General features: G+C 48.1%; 1 protein-coding gene across 1 annotated transcript; it reads left to right on the top strand.

The window, feature by feature from the left end:
* Window positions 1-14682: 14682 nt before the first annotated feature.
* LOC139042662 (rhox homeobox family member 1-like) lies at window positions 14683-19142 on the top strand. The gene is made up of 2 exons (XM_070502213.1): window positions 14683-15535; window positions 15714-19142. Exons 1-2 carry the CDS (start codon window positions 15367-15369, stop codon window positions 16010-16012), a joined length of 468 nt encoding a protein of 155 aa, XP_070358314.1. The 5' UTR covers window positions 14683-15366; the 3' UTR covers window positions 16013-19142.
* The last annotated feature ends 201 nt before the right edge of the window (window positions 19143-19343 follow it).

The following is a 19343-nucleotide window of genomic DNA, read 5'->3' as shown; positions in this document are numbered from 1 at the left end:
CAGTGCACCTAAAGGAACTGGAAAAAGAAGAATAAATAAAGCCCAAAATCAGTAGTACAGAGGAAATGATAAAAATCAGAGCAGAAATAAATGAAATAGAGACTAAAAAAATCAATAGAAAAAAATCAATGAAATGAAGAGCTGGTTCTTTGAAAAGATAAACAAAACTGACAAACCTTTAGCTACACTCACCAAGAAAAAAAGAGAGAAGGCTCAAATAAATAAAACCAGAAGTGAAAGAGGAGAAATTACAATGGACACCTCAGAAAAACAAAAGATTATAAGAGAATACTATGAAAAGCTATATGCCAACAAATTAGATAATCTAGAAGAAATGCATAAATTCTTAGAATCACACAACCTCCCAAAAGTGAATCAAGAAGAAACAGAGAATCTGAATAGAACAATCACCAGTAAGGAGAGCAAAACAGTAATCAAAAACCTCCCAAAAATGAAAAGTCCAGGACCAAACGGCTTCCCTGGTGAATTCCTCTGAGCATTCAAAGAAGACTCAATACCTATCCTTCTCAAACTCTTCCGAAAACTTCAAGAGGAGGGGAAGCTTCCTAACTCGTTCTCATTACCCTGATACCAAAACCAGACAAGGAAAACACAAAAACATAAAATTACAGGCCACTGTTGAACCTGATGCAAAAATCGTCAACAAAATACTAGCAAATCGAATATAACAATACATGAAAAATATCATACACCATGCTCAAGTGGGATTCATTCCAGGGATGCAGGAATAGTTCAACATCTGCAAATCAATCAATGTGATACACCACATTAACAAAATGAAGAATAAAAGTCGCATGATCATCTCAATAGATGCAGAGAAAGCATTTGACAAGATCTAACATCTGTTTTTGATAACAACTCTGAATAAAATGAGTATAGGAGGAAAGTATCTCAACGTAATAAAGTCCATATATGACAAACCCACAGCTGATATCATACTCAATAGAGAAAAACTGAAAGCTATCCCTCTTAGAACAGGAACCAGACAAGGATGCCCACTTTCATCACTCATTTAATGTAGTAATTGGAAGTCCTAGCCAGAGGAATCATGCAAGAAAAAGAAGTAAAAGGCATCCAAATTGGAAAGGGAGAAGTGAAACTGTCACTATTTGCACATGACATGATTTTATATATAGAAAACCCTAAAGAATCCACCAAAAGACTTTTAGAAATAAGAAATGAATATGGTGAAGTTGCAGCATACAAAATCAACATACAAAAATCAGTTGTGTTTCTACACACTAACAACGAAGTAGAAGAAAGAGAAATTAAGAATACAGTCCCATTTACAACTGCGGCAAAAAGAATGAAATACCTAGGAATAAATTTAAGCAAAGAGGTGAAAACCCGTGCACTGAACACTATAATACATTGAAGAGGACACAAAGAAATGGAAAGATATTCCATGCTCTTGGATTGGGAGAATTAACATAGTTAAAATGTCCATACTTCCTAAAGCAATCTACAGATTCAATGCAATCCCTATCAAAGTTCCAAAGAAGTTCCTGGAAGTTTCACACATTACAAGCTGAGCTGGTGATTGTGGAGATAAAAATCGAGTTAGTAGCCGAGTGGTAAGAAATCTTCAAAGAGAGAAAAGCACATAGATTAGAATGAGGATAAACAAGCAGAAAAGAACAAACCATAGCACATTTCCCCACACTCCGTTAAACCAGTTCCTCAATCCTGGAAATAAGTCAGTCCAATAAAATGTGTGAGCTGCATTTATCAGATGGAAAATGTTGATCATTTCTTTTAATAGATGTAAGTTAGATACCACTTGCACAGTTTGATTCACATAAAAGCAACATTTTTCACCGATGATCGCACAGGCTCCTCCTTGCTGGGCAGTCAGTGTATCCAGAGCACGTCGATTTTGGAGTACCACAGAGGCTAGGCTGTTCATCTCTGACTGGAGTATTTTCAAAGCTCACATGGTGGTGTTGAACTCTTGTTCCATTACCGTGGAGAGATTTAAGATCGCCTTTTCCAATTCATAATCTCCAAAGCTGGGGAATAAGACTCTCAATGCTAAAAAGAACTTGGAGTTGTGATACACAAGCAGATTCTCCATGATTTCCAGACTGGCACGTTTATGTGGCACAATCTTATGAACAAAGGAACCCAGGTTTGCAATGTGGCCGGCGTTTAGGGTGGAGTATTTGGTGACAGAAGGGGCCAGGTATCCAAGTCCACAGCATCCTGATCAATTAGGTGGGAATCCTTTATATACTTTGTTGCCACATAAAATAAAAAGACCAGTGTGGTTTATAGACAAGGTTAGAACTGAATCTGTAGTTCCCACGGCCTGGAGTATTCCATGACCTATGCCACTGGTACTGTTAGTGCCTAAGCATCTCCATTTTCCATGCGCTCCTGTCAATCTGTGAGAACAGAACAGATTGCGGAATAGCTGGTACAAGAGGCCTGCAGTCTGATTTCAGCAACTATAAAGCCTGGTCCAGTCACCTGACCAAGTGAGTCCAGAGTTTTGATCCACCCATATATAGTTTGTGGCACTGAGCAACTTAACCATGCGGGCAGCTGCAATTCCCCAAGTTGTACATGCGTGGCTCATAAGCCATCCAGAGCATTTGGTGATTTGGCAGATGTTTATGCCAAAGGGAGCAGTGTTACAGTCACTTATAACTCCCCTTAGAGGTTTGAAGATGCCACCTGTGGAATCGAACCACAGAGTTTGATTACAATATTGTCCTGGTATGTCACCCAGGAAAGGTCCAGTGTCATGTTTACTTTCAACACAGAGGGAAAAACTTTCACATATTGTCTTTATCTGGGTAAGGGAGAGTCCTGGAGCTTCTATAGAGTCTTTCTGGGGCCCAAGTGACTCACCAGAAGAGCCAGAGTGAAGTTGTCCTTGTCGTGGATACCACACCCTGTCGTTCATCCATCTTCCATACTTAGTCCACCGGTGTCCACTTCAGCAGGAACAAAGACCAGTTCAGGTTATTTTGCGCTGTCTAGCTGTTGACATAACCAACAGTCAGATTGATTAGTTAGTGTGGCCGAGGCTTGATAAATTGGCATAAAGGGGTGTTTGGTCTTTGCTCGACCAGTTGAAAAAGAGGGGGTTAGTAAAAGCAAGACACAGGTTGGAAAAGAGCCCATAGTGGAGACTTATGGGGGGAAGTAGGATAGATAGAGACCAGCACTCTCCAGTCAGCTTTCTGATAAATGATTGAAAGACTATATATTTGCTAATAGTTTGTGTGTGTGTGTGTGTGTGTGTGTGTGTGCGCGCGTGTGTGTGTAGGGAGCTTTTAAATGCAAGGGGGAGAAAATAGGTGAAAGCGAGGTTTCTTGATCCGTGATCTTGGGAAAAGCTGTCATCTTGGGAAAAGCTGTCTACTTCGTGATGTTGGCTGCTTCTGGGGCCTGGGAATTTGCCCTGGAAATCTTTAATTTAAGGTCGCCTGTGGGGACTGTCTCCCAGTTGTCTTGAGAATGACGTTCTGGGTCTATTTTGGTGTGGCTTTCATGGATCCAGGAAGATTTTTCCTTTATTTTGATAGCAGTGTATGTGGTCAGTAGGACGTCATAAGGTCCTTGCCAGCGAGGTGACAGCGCACTTTTTCTTCTAAAGACCTTGATGTACACCCAACCTCCTGGTCAAAAGGGACGGCAAGGCTTGTCAGAAGGTGGAGGCCACGCCTCTTTTACCTGTTGACGATATGCTTCAAGTATGCTAGCTAATTTCTGTGTATAGCTACTCATAGCATAAATTGTTTACTTAAGTTCCCATAATATTCACTTAATCCAGGAATGGAAGGTTTAGAGGTGCCAGTAGGCATTGGGCATCCAAAAACTATTTCAAAAGAAGCCAATCCACGTCTCCTATTTGGAGTATTTTGAATCTTTATAAGGGCCAAGGGCAGAGCTTCTGACCGTTTAAGTCCAGTTTCTTGATAGGCATTTCCTAAAGTCCTTTTTATGTCTAGATTTTTACATTCCACTTGCCCTGGTGACTGGGGGTGATATGGGGTATGAAATTTTAAGGAGTACCCCAGAGTTTTTGCAAGCAAGTGGTTTATCTCCACTGTAAAATGAGTTCCTTGGTCTGATTCAATCCATATAGGAATGCCAAAACGAGGAATAACTTCAGTTACTAATTTCTTTACCACTGCTGTGGCATCCGTATGTCTAGTCAGATAGCATTCAGTCCATCCACTGAACATGCAGATGATAATCAAACAAGAGAGTAGCCTAAAGCTGGGGGCAAATTTATAAAGTCCATTTGGAGTGCCGCAAAGGGCACTGTGAGCCTGGGAGGACTTCCTGCGGTATGCTGGTTTCTCCCAGAAACTTGGTGAGATTTGCAAGTAATGCACTGGGTAATAATTTGGCCAGAAATGTTATGGATGCCAGGGCAAAACCAATTGTCTTTTAGTTCATTAACTACCCCCTGTTTGCATGTATGTCCCATTTGGTGGGAGATAAGTGCAAGCCAAAAAGTCAAAAGAAAAGGAGCTACTGGAAGTCCATTTGGCCCAATATATAATCCATCTGATAATTGTTTGGCACCCTTTTGTATCCAATTGTCTTTTTCAGATTGTGGGGCATCTGCTAATAGTTAATAATATCAGTCAGGGATTAAAGGCAGGTTTAAAAATTGGGTGGAAGAAGGATAAGGGGGTCCGTTGTGAGCTGCCTGTTTAGCAGCTCTGTCAGCCCTGTCATTTCCTAAAGATATGGCATCACTCTCCTTAGTATGGGCTGAACGGTGAACAATGGCAATTTTACAAGGGAGGTGAATAGCTCGTAATAAGGCTGCTATTAAGCATCCATTAGCAATAGGAGTTCCTGCAGAAGTTAAGAATCCACGGGATTTCCAAATTGTGCCAACAGCATGGCAGACTCCAAAAGCATATCTGGAGTCTGTGTAAATAGCGGCAGTTTTTCCTTTTGCTAATGTGCAAGCTCTAGTAAGAGCTATGAGTTCAGCAGCTTGGGCTGATTTTACAGTGGGCAGAGAATAAGCTTCAAGCGTTTCATGTGGGGAAACTATGGCATAACCGGTTATGTTTCCCTGGAAATTTCGCTTACAGAAATCATCACAAAACAGAAGCAAGTCTACATTGTCTAAAGAGATGTCCGAGAGATCCTCTCGTGGCTTTGAGACCATTGAGACCATTTCTGTAGTTGCAAGGCAATCATGTGGGATGGAGTGGGGCTCTCCATCATCAGGGAGGGGCAGAAAAGTAGCTGGATTTAAAATGTTACAAAGATGTAAGATGGAAGTGTTGGTTAAAAGAGCCTGCTCATACGTGGTGTGTTGCCTGTAGAGAAGTGTTGGGTCTTATGTACTTGCAAAATAGCAGACACAGCGTGGGGAATATAGAGGTGAATGGGACAGCCTAATGCTAAAATACTGGCTTTGTCAATCAAGGTGGCAGCTGTGGCCACCACACGTAAGCTTGGGGGTATACCTGATGCCACAGGGTCTGGTTGGCATGAGAAATATGCTCTAGGTCATACTTGAGAGGCAAAAGATTGTCCTAGAATGGCTGCAGCAACTCCATTATTTTCATGACCGTAGTGGTGAAAAGGTTTGTCAAAATTAGGTAAGCTGAGAACCGGAGGTGTGGACAAAGCTAATTTTAAGGCTTCAAAGGAGGTTAATGCCTCTGATGGCCGGGAAATAGGCTCTGGAGTGATATCTGGGAGAAGAGCATACAGAGAGGTTTAGCAAGGGCTGCAAAATTACGAATCCATCGGCCGCAGTAACCAGCTGCCCCTAGAAATTTATGTAACTGTGTTTTCTTTTTGGGGAGAGGGATGGACAAAATTGACTCAAGGCGTTTGGGAGTGAGCTTTTGAGTGTCTTGAGATCTCATGCCCTAGGTAGGTAATAGTAGCTCGCACCCACTGAAGTTTAGATCTGGAAGCTTTATGGCCTCGTTCAGCGAGTGCCTTCAGGAGAATGAGGGGTCTGTAAGGGCTCCCTGCTCAGTTTGATTACAGAGTCGAAGGTCATCCGCATATTGAACAAGAGTGGAGCCTTGAGTAAAGGCTACAGAATCCAAGTCAGCTTTAAGGACTTGGGAAAATATCGAGAGGGACTCACAATATCCCTGAGGTATGCAAGTCCGTGTTAATTGTCTCCCTTTAAATGTAAATGCGAAAAGAAACTGTGAGTCAGGGTGCAATGGGATTGAAAAGAAAGCTGAGCAGAGGTCAACCAGGCTGCATCCGCAGGAATTGACGTTAGGATGACAATCTGATTAGGGACTACAGGATGCTGAGGAATTACAAAAGAGTTTACGGCTCTGAGGTCTTGTACAAATCTATAGATTTGGTTCCCATTTGAGTCAAACTTGCCTTCTTTTTTTACTGGCAAGATTAGCGTGTTACAGGGTGAGGAAGTAAAAACTAGTACACCCTGTTGCAGAAGGGAGTCTATTATGGGTTCAGTTCCTCACTCTGCATCTCTGGAGAGCTGGTATTGGGCTACTGATAGAAATGGTTTATGCTTTTTCCAAGTAATGTGCACGGGTTCTGCACTAAGCAACAATCCTACCTCATTTGCATGTGTAGCCCAGAGACTAATTGGGACATCTTTTAAAGATCCATCCTCTTCAGAAGAATTTAAATCAGGACGAGTTTCTAGCAAGGAAAGTAGGAGACTCGGGGTTTGGTCAGAGGGCAAGGAGACAAAAACACCTTTTTATTACAATTTATAGTGGCATTAAATTTACATTAAAAAAATCTCTGCCAAAGAGGTTTGCTGGTGAACAGTCAGAGAGCAGAAAAGCATGATGAGTGTTAAGGGGGCCTAAAGATACTGGAGTGGGCTGAGATATGGGCAGGGAAATAGGCTGCCCAGAGACTCCAACAGCTTGAATAGAACCAGAGGTGACAGGTAGAGATAAATCCTTCCAACAGATAGTAGAGAAAGTCACACCAGCATCAACTAAAAAATCCAGTTCCTGATCGTCTATTTTAAGTTTAATGGTAGGCTCAGGGGTGCGACTGAGGATCAGCTGACCCCATCATTTTAGGGAGAAATGCCCCTGAGGAGGAGAAAAACAAGCCTTCTGGGGGTTCTGGGGCCAAGCAAGGATAATTTTTAAACTTTCCCTTCTCTTAAGAGCAGGACATTCTCTTTCCCAATGGCCTGCTTTCTTGCAATACCTGCAACTGTCTGGAGGTCAATAGGGAGGCCTCTGAGCGGGCTTTAGTTTACTTTCAGAGCTGCCTTTTTGCTTCTCAAAAGATTCCATTTGTAAAGCGAGAAGAGTTGTCTTTAATTCTCTTTTTCTTTTACTCTCCTGCTATTTTCAAAGAATTGTGTAGCAGCTACCATTATTACATGTAATGGTTGCCCTGACCCACCAACCACACTATTTTGAATCTTTCTTGTATGTCTCAGGAAGAAAGTTTCCAGCTAAAGCAGAAATTAGGAGATTCCTGTGTTCTGGGGCTTCCGGGTTTAATGCAGTCTGGCTTTGAAAAGTTTGTGTAAAATGCTCAACAAAGGCTTCTGGATATTCCCCTTTTTTCTGAGGGCATAATTCAATTTTTGACCAATTAACTTTGGGAGAAAACGCCTCTAAAATTGCTCCTATTAAACCTTGAATATCAGCCTCTAGTTGCACCACTTCCTGGTCATTTGCAGGCTCCTGGGAGAGGGTCTGGCCATCAATCCCTACCCCCCCCACCCCCCCTCCACCACCACCCCCCCCCCCCAGCCGCCTTGAGGGGTGTTTTCTCCAGGGAGTCGTCTGGCCTGTCTGATAACTACAGTGTAATCATGGGCTGGAAGAACGCCCCTTAGCAGCCAGTCAAGATGTCTGTGGGTGGAGTTACGAATAGCCACTAATCTTTCTTTCTTTTTTTTTTTTTTGAGGAAGATTAACCCTGAGCTAACATCTGCCAATCCTCCTCTTTTTTCTGAGGAAGACTGGCCCTGAGCTAACATCCGTGCCCATCTTCCTCTACTTTATGTGTGGAACGCCTACCAGAGCATGGCTTTTTGCCAAACAGTGCATGTCTGCACCCGGGATCCAAACCGAACCCCGGGCCAACGAGAAGCGGAACGAGCGCACTTAACCGCTGCGCCACCGGGCCGCCCCGCCACTAATCTTTCTAATTCCTCTCTAAACTTAGTAGGATCTTCTGACAATGGAGGCAGGAGAGTTTTATAGTTCAATAGATCGGCTGCTGTCCAGGGGACATGAATTCTCTGCGGAGGAGGTCCAGGATACATCCGCAATGGACACTGCATAGAAACCCCTGAAGCTGGCACAGCCTGATGACAGAGCCCTGGAAAGCAGGAGGAGTTGTAAGGGACAGCAAAGCGAACCTTTCTGCTTTTCCTGGCCACCTCTACTAAATTCACTTCCTGGCTTTCAGCATTTACACAAGTAACCTGTATGCCTCTCACTTGGAGGTCAGGCCTGAGTGCCCCCTGTAAGTCTTCTAGAGAGACAAGTTAAAACAGGCAGCTGAAAGCCCTTTGGAGAAGTCGGCATTCTAGGATCTAAGGGAACTGGCTGAGGAGCTAAGTCCTGGGGGGAGAGGGTTTGAACCAGGGTCCCAGAGATCCAAAAGATCTTCTGGGGAATCAGGGACAGGGAGCTGGGGATACAGGGGAGCATAGGAATGAAGAGAAGGGGAATTTTCATTGAATTTGCTCTTTTTTTTTTTTGAGGAAGATTAGCCCTGAGCTATCGTCTGCCACCAGTCTTCCTCTTTTTTGCTGAGGAAGACTGGCCCCGAGCCAACATCCGCAACCATCCTCCTTCACTTCATATGTGGGACGCCCACCACAGCATGGCTTGCCAAGCAGTGCCATGTCCACTCCCAGGATCTGAACCAGGGAACCCCAGGCCGCCGAAGCGGAACATGCGAACTTAACCACTGTGCCACCGGCCGGCCCCTGAATTTGCTTATTAATCTTTGCTCTAAGTCTGACTTCTGTTCTTTCAATTTATTAAGAGATTCCTTAAGGCTAGCCATTATATTTTGGGGGGTTTTCTTTTCAATTTGATCTTCCCACAAATACAAATAAGGCAGCTGCTTGTTATGAGAGCTCTCTAAAATATTTTTCAAATATAGAAGTTTTTCCACTTCAAAAGATCTGTTGTCTGGCCTTTGACAAGTAGGATCTCCAGTTGTATATTTATTCCAACAGTAACTCAACCCAATAAGCCTTTTTAAGGAAAGACCCAGAGGTAACTTTCCAGGCTCAGAATAAGTCTTTACCATGGACACAAGAGGCGTCCCTGGAGAGGGCGCAGATGATGCAGCCCCCATGACCCAAAAGTTCACTCCCAGAACTAGTCAGAGAAAGGAAAGACCTTCGTTGCACAGGCGGTAAGGATGGTGTAGTGAAAATAGCGTCTCCGATCTCCCACGAAAGTGTGGGACGCCTCCAGTCGGAGACCTGCTAATCTGTGACACCAGGCAGGTGCTACTGGAATGGGATTTTTCCAGCACTATCAGGCAACGAAGGTTGAGACGACAAAGGCCCTTATGGACTGGGCCCTTTATGACAAACTCTCCTGAGAGCTTGGCACAGCCAGACAGAGAGATAGCTCGGAACCCCAGGCTATTTGACTGGCCACCAATGTGCACTCTGGTAAATGCCCCTTCCATATGGTGGAGACCAAGGAGAATATTCTCACTGGTCAAGAAGCCAAATTCTCAGGACACAGAACAAGACAGAAGGAGAAACCTCATCCAGTTTTTCTCTTATATGCACAATGACAGTTTTAGCTAAGCCTTGGGTCCCTTGGAGCCAGAATAATACCTAGGAGGGAGGTGCCGAGGGGTTGGGGATTGTGTATGCTTTACAGAGTGCCTCGTCGTTGCATGGACATTTTCTTGAAGTTGGCAGGGGACCCGTGTCATCTACCCCATTCCGTGACCAACTTATCCTTCCACGAGAGACTTTTTGAGGTGGCGAGCTCCCTAATGACTCTTACCTGCTTCACCCGCGCCCGCCAAAGTTGCGGCCTTTTTGGCTTCCAAGATGCCCTTAGCAATAGCTTTCACTTCGTGTGCACATTAACCCACAGCAAAGTTTGTCTAGTTAGACGCCGGTCTGGTGAGACCACCAACTCACCAGCCTGTGGGGCCGGCCCGGACCACAGGCTTACAGGGCCTATGCCTGCGTCCTACCCTATGTACACACGACACGAAAGACAGAGACAAAAGAAAAACAGTGTCTATCTCTGGGAGGGAAAGGATCAATAAAGCCAAGAGTACTCTACCCAATTTACCAGAGTCACACAAGAAACTAGTTTCCCAAATATTTTCTCCTGCTAATCTAAGTTTAGAAAGAGAAAAAATTCTCACTACTTGCTTCCACCGGACCCCGCAGATAGAGATTCCCATGAATCGCCGATAGGACTGACACGTTCCAGTGAGAAGAGGCGAGTTGAGAAGTATTTGCTTTTCAGCCCTCTGCCTTCACTTAGTCATTCAGATCATATCCAGTTACCTCTGTATACGTCTACACTCGGTAAACCCCCTTACTTGCAGCACTCCTTCCACATGCTAAAGAGATATGGAAATGTCGACGAGAGAAGGAACAGTGGTTTTCTCAACATCATCAATAGACCAGTGTACCTTGTTGTCTCTAGTTACCGCTGATCAAATAGCTCCCTAGGTAGGACCAATGTCCTCTTGGACTAGTGCACACATTCAACAGCACAGAAGCAGCTAGATGTGAGAATAAGTCCCTTTCCATTTCCTGGCTGCATGTCATGATCACCTGCTATCTCTACTCAACTTGTGGCCTAGGGCCCAGTCGCTATGTCTTGTACTAAGTCCCTATTCCAACAAGAGATAAAAAGCTAGTGTTGAGAAGAGGGATCTCCCCACTTCCTGGATTCATCAATTCTCTTACTCACCTCCAGTTAACTCTGGTAAAGGAGCTGCCCAGGTATCACTGGTTCTCTCCAGCTGGCACTCATCTAGGATTCCAACAGGAAATGTGAATTTAGGGTGGAAAAGATGGTGGTCTTCACCAGGCTTGGAGACTTCAGCCTAAATGGTCTAAATGAGCCGAAAATGGCCTCTGTCTACTGGCCCCCAGCCTGTTGATGTCTTCACCGCAGGCTGACACCTACGACCTCACAAGCCTGCTGGAGACACGCTCCAATTTTCACACATGCAATTCTTTCCAACATATAGGAAATAACCACATTTTTGGCCATGGAGAGCCCAGCTCCTCGACATGCTCCGTGAAATTGTGCCCATCATCTGCTGGCCACAGAGAGGAGAAGACCTGGGCCCCAAAGCCCATAAGCCACCACTGCCCTTTGGGGCTCTGTGACCCAGCTGCTCTCCGAGGTGCTGCTAAATGAGGTCACCTAGACCCATAAGCCTCCCGCACTGATCCTCTTTTCCCCCAGGCGTTCACTTGCCTTCCTCCCCTTCCAAATGGTGGCACCCGTGAACCCTTGCCTGTCTCTGGACAGTTCTCCTGCTGTGAAGGACTTCCCCACACCCAAAACTCTCAAGTCCTGGCTCAAAGAAAGCTTGTGCGTCCTACTGCCCCCTTGTGGTCATAAGTTTTCCCTGGGTCCGCCCAGAAAGCCCTCACACACCTGCAACTCGTTTTTCTGGTTCCCTCAAGGTAGCCCTAGTTATCGCGTTCCCTAGATCCCACGGGATAGCCCTACAATTTGAACTCGTGATTAGAACAAGGAGGAAGAATTTGGACATGAGAAGATTGTGGTCCTCAGCTTCCCAGTTGGGACTGGTTATTCTAGTTATCCCTCATAATCTAGACTCAACTAATCATCCAGGTCCCCCTCCGTGTCTATCATACTAACCCCTTATTCCAAAAGAAAGAATTTCGATTTGAGAAGAATGTCTTTCTGCACTTCCAGACGTCAATGAGTATCTGTCATTCTCTCTAGATAGCTCCTGTAAACGAGGTCCCTAGGCACCACTGTTCCTCTCCAATTTATGATGCATTCAACATGAAACACCAAGTTAGATGGAGAGGATGTGTCTTCCACTTCAAGGAAGGCCTCCCCTCCTTCTACTCACATTCTTTCGGGAATTAGTTCCCTCAGCCCCAGGATTCATCTACACGATTAACTCATGAGCCCGCCAGGAGCCAAAGAATTGAGAATCCAGAAGAACCTACGTTCCTGCTCCCAACTTCAGCTACTTCTTCTGGACATCTCTCCCTATCGCTAAGGAACTAGACCCCAAGCGCCAGTCTCTATAGGACACAATCGTTACTCCACCGAGAATTGAGACTGCTATGGTTTTCCTGCAATAAAATGCACATCACATAAGATGTGCCATCTTCATGCTCTTTCAGCATACGGTTCAGTGGCATTAAGTATGTTCCCGTGGCTCTGCAACCATCACCACCACCCATCTCCAGAACTTTTTCACCTTGCCACACTGAAACTCCACCCCCTTTAAACCATAACTCCCCAACACCTCTTCTCCTCGCCCCTGGGACCTACCACTCTCCTTCCTGTCTTGATCAATTTGACTACTGTAGGGATCTCATGTAAATGGACTCATACAGTATTTGACCTTTGGTGTCCGGCTTCTTTCACTTAGCTTCATGTCTGAAAGGCTCATCTGTGTTGTAGCACGTGTCAGAACATTATTCCTTTGTAAGGTTAAAGAATACGCCACTGTGTGTCTAGACCACGTTCTGCTTCCCTGCTCATCTGGCGATGGACAGGTTTCCATCAACATGTTTCCTCCTCTCAGCTGTTCTGTATAGTGCAAATATCTGCTCACGTCCTTGCTTTCAGTTCCTTGGGGTGTATACCCAGAAGTGGAATCGCTGGGTCATATGGTAATTCCAGGTTTCACTTTCAGAGGAACCACCACAGCACAGTGTCTTCCACAGCAGCTGCACCATTTGCATTCCCACCAGGAAGGCACAGGGTTCTAGCCCCTCCACGTCCCCACCATGCTTCTCATTTTCTGTTTTGTTGAGAATCACCATCCTGCTGGGTGTGAAGTGGGATCTCCTTGTGGTTTCGATGAAGACTAACACTGAAGAAAAATGTGTTTTTAGCCTTCTGGTTTCAAATATTTTTATTTATACGGTTAACTCTACTGAAATCTTAACTAAGTCTTTGTCATGATCGACATTACTAAGTGAAGAGTCAAAAAAAAAAAAGAAGAAGAATGCAGAAGAGCAAATTTACCAGCACCTTAGATTCAAAGTGTTCTAGATGTCTGGTAAAGTAGTTACCAGGTTACTCCCAGTTATCTATATTCCTGATGCATCCTTTCAATGAGAAATAAGAGTTTTGGAAATCTTATTGTAAAGAATGCCAATATGACATATATTTTTTGATGACTATAAAGAATTCATGGAAATCTCAGATGTGAGAGACTACACAACCCCAAGTGTAAGGGACGTTCTAGCTCATCTAACAGGCCATGAGCATCACCACTGTAGGTCTCTCCTGTGATAACGGATCCCAAGCCAAAACTGATCCCAGGGTATCCAGCCAGGGGAGGGGGAGGCCTGTAGAATCCAGCCAGGGCCAGCCTAGGAGGAGACACCTCCCTCAAAGTCAGGGACAGGCTGTGGGAGTGAAATCCCTTGGGAGCTTTTTCCCAGTGAATCCAACCATCCTCCTCTAACTGGTTTCCTACCCACCCACCCTCGGGGAACAGGAGGCAGACGCCACGGATCTTTAGCTGTTTTGCACAGTAGGTGAGGTGAGTAGGGCCCACGCTACTTTGAGGAGCCTATGAAAATGATTGCAGCGGGCCGCCCCGTGGCCGAGTGGTTAAGTTCGCCGGCTCTGCTTTGTCGGCCCAGGGTTTCCTGGGTTCGGATCCTGGACGTGGACATGGCACCACTCATCAGGCTATGCTGAGGCGGCATCCCACATGCCACAACTAGAAGGACCCACAACTAAAATATGCAACTATGTACTGGGGGGATTTGGGGAGAAAAAGCCGAAAATGATTTCACGTAATTTATTAAATGGGTCTGATGATGATGTGTAGATCATTTAGACCTTGTGAAGGTCTAAACGGGATAAATCTCGGACATCGTCAAGCAGGGGGCCCATTATCAGAAGCTAGTCCCAATACTACTCAGGATATCAACAGGTCCCAGGGCACCTGCAACACACTTCTTGAAGGGAGAGACAGAGGCCTCACTCTGCCCTGGCTCTCTTTTAGGTGGCCTGTATCAGTGGAGAGCAAGAGCTCAGGAAGACAGGTCTAGAGGAAGAGAGGGAAGAAGAGGAAGAGGAGGAGGAGGGAGAGGAGGGTATGGGAGGGCAGGGGGGGCAAAGGACCCGGAGCAGGGGGAGCAGAACAAAGCGGGAACTAACCCCAATCCCCGGCCCCGGCCCAGGACCCGCACGCGAACCCCACGCTTTCATAGGGAACCTGCGGCCAGAGCAGGTGGCAGAGCAGAGCAGAGCCCAGCGGACGCTGCGTGCTCCACAGTCGCCACCAGGGCCAAAGGAAGGGCCAGGTGCAGTGGAAGCATTCTCGGAGGCACAGAACACCGGGCAGGGTTCTGCACTTGTACTCTGACTTGGGCTCCTTGCTCCGACCTGGAGGACTTGTTGCTTTGGCGAGGGACGGCTTGGGTTTCTGGCAGCGTGCAGTGCATCTGAGCAGCGAGAGTGCTCTGCAAACCCAGCCCCAAGCTCCCACTTCCCCGCACCGGTGGCGAGCAAGGCGGGCTCCGCTCTCAGCGCGTCTGGCAACCACCCAGCAAGCAGTCTCCTAGCTTATTGTGTCATCGGAACCCCTAGGCTGATGTGTGGACTTTGGGGGAGAATGGAACACAACCAGAGTCCCATTCCTCATTGGTTACGGACTTCCTGGAGGGGAGCGTCCCGCTCCCAGCCCACAAGGCGAGAGAAAGTCCCTTCCCTTCAGCGGGCTGGGGCCGCCAGGGGCTCGGCGCTTGCTCCAACGCCAGCTCTGCGTCTCTTGCTCCTCAAGACCTCGGGGCCAGGAGCCCCGCGCCCACGGGCGGGCCTCGAGGGCCAGGTGGAGAGACGTCCTCTCAACATTTCCCCCAGGGCTAAGGGGCTTAGCGTGACGTCTCGTATCCCCCGGCTCTAGCCGCGCCCCCAATCGGCTGGCACCGTCCGGCAAAGCCCCTTCCTCAGGCCAGTCCCCCGGCCCCGCCCCAGACGCGGGGAGGGCGGCGAAGCTGTGGGGTGCAGCTCCCCTGCCCCACCCTTACACGCCCCCTCCCAGCCCCCTTCTGGTCCGAGTTCCACCTCCTTTAGGGTCCCGCCCTGGCCGCGTGCGCGCCCCCGCAGGTCCCACCCACCAACGCACCTCGCGACTGGACGTGATGGGAATAGCGGTCCTCTAACCCAGAGCCTGCAGACCCTGAACCGGAGGCAGATGCTCTGTGGACCAGCAACAGGAGCTGACCCGGGCATCGCGGCGGCTCTCAGAGCAGAGCACAGCCGCATCGACAGCGACCGGGACAGGGAGCCTCCGCCCGGGTGCAGCCGCCGAGACCCCGGCTCCCGCAGCCTGGGAGTCGAGGAACCCCGGCAGGAACTGCAAGGCGAGTGCCTGGCCCGGGACAGGTGCTGTGGCCAACTCAAGGAAGCGTCCTTTCCCTGGGAGAGGCCTGAGCACGGGCCACCGCTGCTGTGCGGCCGCGGTCGCTGCTCTCAGGTGGCGGGCCTGTGCCCCACGCATCCTGCGCTCCAACGCCCAGACGTCTCTCTTTTCCTTTCCAGATACCAAGCCTGTCGTGATCTCAGGGATTGGAGCAGGGGAGGCCGTCGTCGAGGAGGATCCAAGGTCCGAAACTGAGCAGGAAGCAGCAGCAGAAGGACAAGGCCACGTTGTCACAGGAGCTCCGGGCCCCAGGGACCAAGAGAAGCAGCAGCAGCAGGCGGCCCACGCGGCCACTGAGGGTCCGCAGCCCCGCGACAGACAGCAACGTCTCCACCGTCACACGTTCACCGGGTTGCAGCTCAAGGGGCTGGAAAGCGTTTTGCAGCGCACTCAATACCCCGACGTGTTGGCGCGGTAAGCGGCTTGCTCTGGAGGCGCGCATTCTCTAGGACACTGGACGCCTCAGTCCCGGGGTGCCTTGGCTTCTTTCCCAGCTCTCTGTCTCTCCCCCCACCCCCACCCCGGAGCCAGAGCTCCCCAGGGGGCTCCAGCCACTGGCGTCTGCCCGCCCTGGAGCCTGAGGTGGGGGCGATGCCTCCAGGGCATCAAGGGAAATACCTGCAGGCCGTCCCTAAGGGAGTCCAGTCAGGAAACCGGGGCCGCGCGTCTGTTTTGGTAAAGAACCTTCTGTTGCATCGGGATGGAGATCAGGGTGAGGAGACGGAGGCACCGTGGTGCGAGTGCGCGGTGGGATCTTGCCTTTATTTCAAACTGTGATCATTTGGTCGTCGTGGGATTCTTGTGCATTCGTCTTGAGTTTTAAATACTCCCTTAAAATGTACGAATCCAGAGAGCTGAGCTTTTCAGCGCTCCCTTCAACTTGGCACACAAAGGAAAATCGTCCCTGAGGCGAGCCTGCAGCTGGGGCTTACAGAAGTGCACGATGCTGGGGCATTTGGGAGAACAGAGCTTGGAAAACAAGCACGAAACCTACCTTATCTCTCGGGTTTCCTCCGTGACTCCGAAGCCGGTTTGCCATTTTCTCCCCTCAGAAAGGAGCTTGGACTACTTCTGGATGTGGCTGAAGCCAGAGCGCAGGTCAGGAAACCTGCAGAAAGCGAATCCGCAGGGCAGCCACTCTAAAACCTGCTTCAGGACTTGGACGCTTTTGTTCTCGACAATCTCACCTTGTTGTTTTGGTTGCCTTCTGCATGTTTGGGAAGTGAGTTTTGAATTTTGGGGGCTTGGGCGAGTCGAACAGGGGACGTGTAAAGCCCAGCTTACCAGAATGGTGCACTGTCAGAGGGAACTTGAGTTCCTAAAGGGGAAACAAAAAAGTCCAAGAGAACCAAACTGCTTCTCCAGTTCCCTGTCCAAAGGGAAACAGAAGTAAAGGTCAGTTCCTTCCAACACTGGGATCTCCTAGGGAGCACTTCTGTGTGGAGTCATGTCGAGGCTCCGTCTCATCTGGGAAGGAGGGACCTTCATGCATCGAGGTCTTAGGTTAGGAGAGGGGTCCACTGTATTAAGTTCTTGCAAAGATTGAACACCGGGCCTGAGCTCTTAGCTAAAGGAGCGAATGTGTGCGTATTCAGGCACTGGGGTCAGGGAATGATCCCCACTCCAAGAACACACAACCCGAGCAAGGTGCGCAGGTCTATTTACTGCCACCGAGACGCAGACCCTCTGGACTGGCAGGCCGGCTGGCGGACAGCTGAAAAGTCCCAGGGCCTGGGCCTCCTGCAGTGGCTGTTAGCCTGTAGGAAAGCAGGGCAGCAAGGGGCAGCCCTACCGTTCGCTTTTCTCCCATGGTCTCCTGGGTCAGTCTGAAAACCTTGCTGAGAGCGTGACTTGATGGTGGAGGCTGAGAGAGAGGTTTGTGAACTGGAACTTTGTCTAAAGCTTGAAACAGAGTAGAACGATTTTGGATAAAGTCCCACTGACCCAAGAAGGGTGAACTGGTTAGAAAAGAGTGGCATCCAGCCCAACTTGGGGCGCAAAGCCAGCGTTAGGAGTGAGTATTCTCTTGAGGAATTTCTGACCTGGAAGGGTCTCTCTTTGGGACGGTACTGTCTGGAAGAGGCAGGTTCTGTGGCATTTCTTTGGTGGGTCGAGGGAGGCTTTCCATTCCTCCGAAATACTTTTTCCTTGGCTCAGGCAGTGATGTCTGACTCCTAGGTGAAAGGTTACCATGCGAGACCATAGAGGACCATCAGTTGTGTTAAGAGAGAATTTGTCCAAAATAAAAACAGCGTTCAGGATGACCTTCTTTGCTCTGCTCCACAGCACGTCCGGGAGTGCAGTGAGGGGAATGGGCTGCGGGTCTGATGCTGGTGAATGTCAGTGAATTTAGACCCAGTTGGGCTAAATTTTCCTTACCCCTACAGGCTGAAATAGCAAGGCAGTGTCCAGGGCATCAGCAACTCTGAGATCCCAGTCAGAGGAGCCACACACCCCTGGGCCCTCCCTGACTAGCCCTTCCTTGTCACCCCATCTTTTCCCCTCCCCAGAGGTTTCAGAGGGTGAAGGACCCCTTCGATACCCTTGAGGGAAACCTGTTCCAAAGTCCACCCCCCTCCTGCTGGATGTGGACTTTAGACTGAAGGAGCTCTCACCATGCTCAGCTTCCCCCACAGCCAGGGAGACACGATCCCCCGAGAGCACGGGGCAGAGGCAGCGGGACAGCAGGATGCTCCACTGTCAGGAGACCGACACTGCTTCATCCTGTGACCAGGCACAGCATGAATAGCAGGAAGGAAGTGCCATTCATCAGCTAGCCCCACATCCAAGAGCCGGGAAAACCCTCCAAGAACATCGAAGGCGGGAGGAGAGAGACAAAGCCAGAAGGCTGGTCCAAAGCTCGGCACGTCATAGATGGTCACTGCGGGTGAATGGAGGGGAAGGGGCTGGGGTGGTCACTTTCCCAAAATATCTTACCAACAAAGACCTAGCTCCTCCCAGTGGTGTTGACAATCTGATGTCATAAAGAAGTTTATGTTGTAGTGCTTTTCTATTATGACGTTAATTGCTTAATATACTAGGCTAATCTCTTTTTTCTCTGACTCAAAGTTTGGTTTAAGTGCAGGAAATCAAATTGAGAAAATCTCAGAGGGCATTAGTCTTCAGAAATGTGCCCCCCATCTTTTTTTAAAAAGGGCCCCCAGCCACCCTGTGAGCATAATCCTTGAAGGGCCCTATATGCCATCCTTTTTCTGGAGTCCAATTTGAAATGAGTTCTTCTGAAGCCACTGTCACCAGGGCAGCCTGTGCCACCCATGCCTCCTCCACCCTTGCCTCCCTTTGGCCTTGCCTCTTGTGCCCTGGAATGGGCCCCTATCATCAGTGGCCATTTTGTGGTCCCTCTTTACTAAGTTATGGTCTTCATAACTGTGTTTGGAAAACAGTGTTCTGCCACATTCTAATTGTGCATAGCACAGCCTCTAGAGCACTTGCCCAAGTGCCTGTTAAATGAGTTGAATAAATGAACAAAGTCAGTGCCCTGTTTATTGAGTAGGGCACACTTTTGTATTTTTCAATAAAGACGTGCCTTCTCAGCATGTTTGTTTTTGTGCATCAATTGTAGTTAATAGCGCAGGGATGGGAATTTCTAATGGAATGCCATTCAAAGAGAATGGCAAGGAGGCCTCCTTTCATGAGGTGAATCCCTGAGTCACCATCAATAGGTCTGTACACATCACAGAAGTTTTCCAAGTACCCAAGGCTTGTTTACGCTGAGCCACACTTTTTCT

The sequence above is a fragment of the Equus asinus genome, chromosome X, assembly GCF_041296235.1.
Source record: "Equus asinus isolate D_3611 breed Donkey chromosome X, EquAss-T2T_v2, whole genome shotgun sequence".
NCBI lineage: Eukaryota > Metazoa > Chordata > Mammalia > Perissodactyla > Equidae > Equus > Equus asinus.
This window is presented reverse-complemented; position numbering and strand designations above follow the sequence as displayed.

Coding starts and splice junctions, on each gene's coding strand:
- LOC139042662 (XM_070502213.1), top strand. CDS start 15,367: ATGCTCTGTGGACCAGCAACAGGAGCTGACCCGGGCATCGCGGCGGCT. Junction 15,536..15,713: donor ACCCCGGCAGGAACTGCAAG/GCGAGTGCCTGG, acceptor TTTCCTTTCCAG/ATACCAAGCCTGTCGTGATC.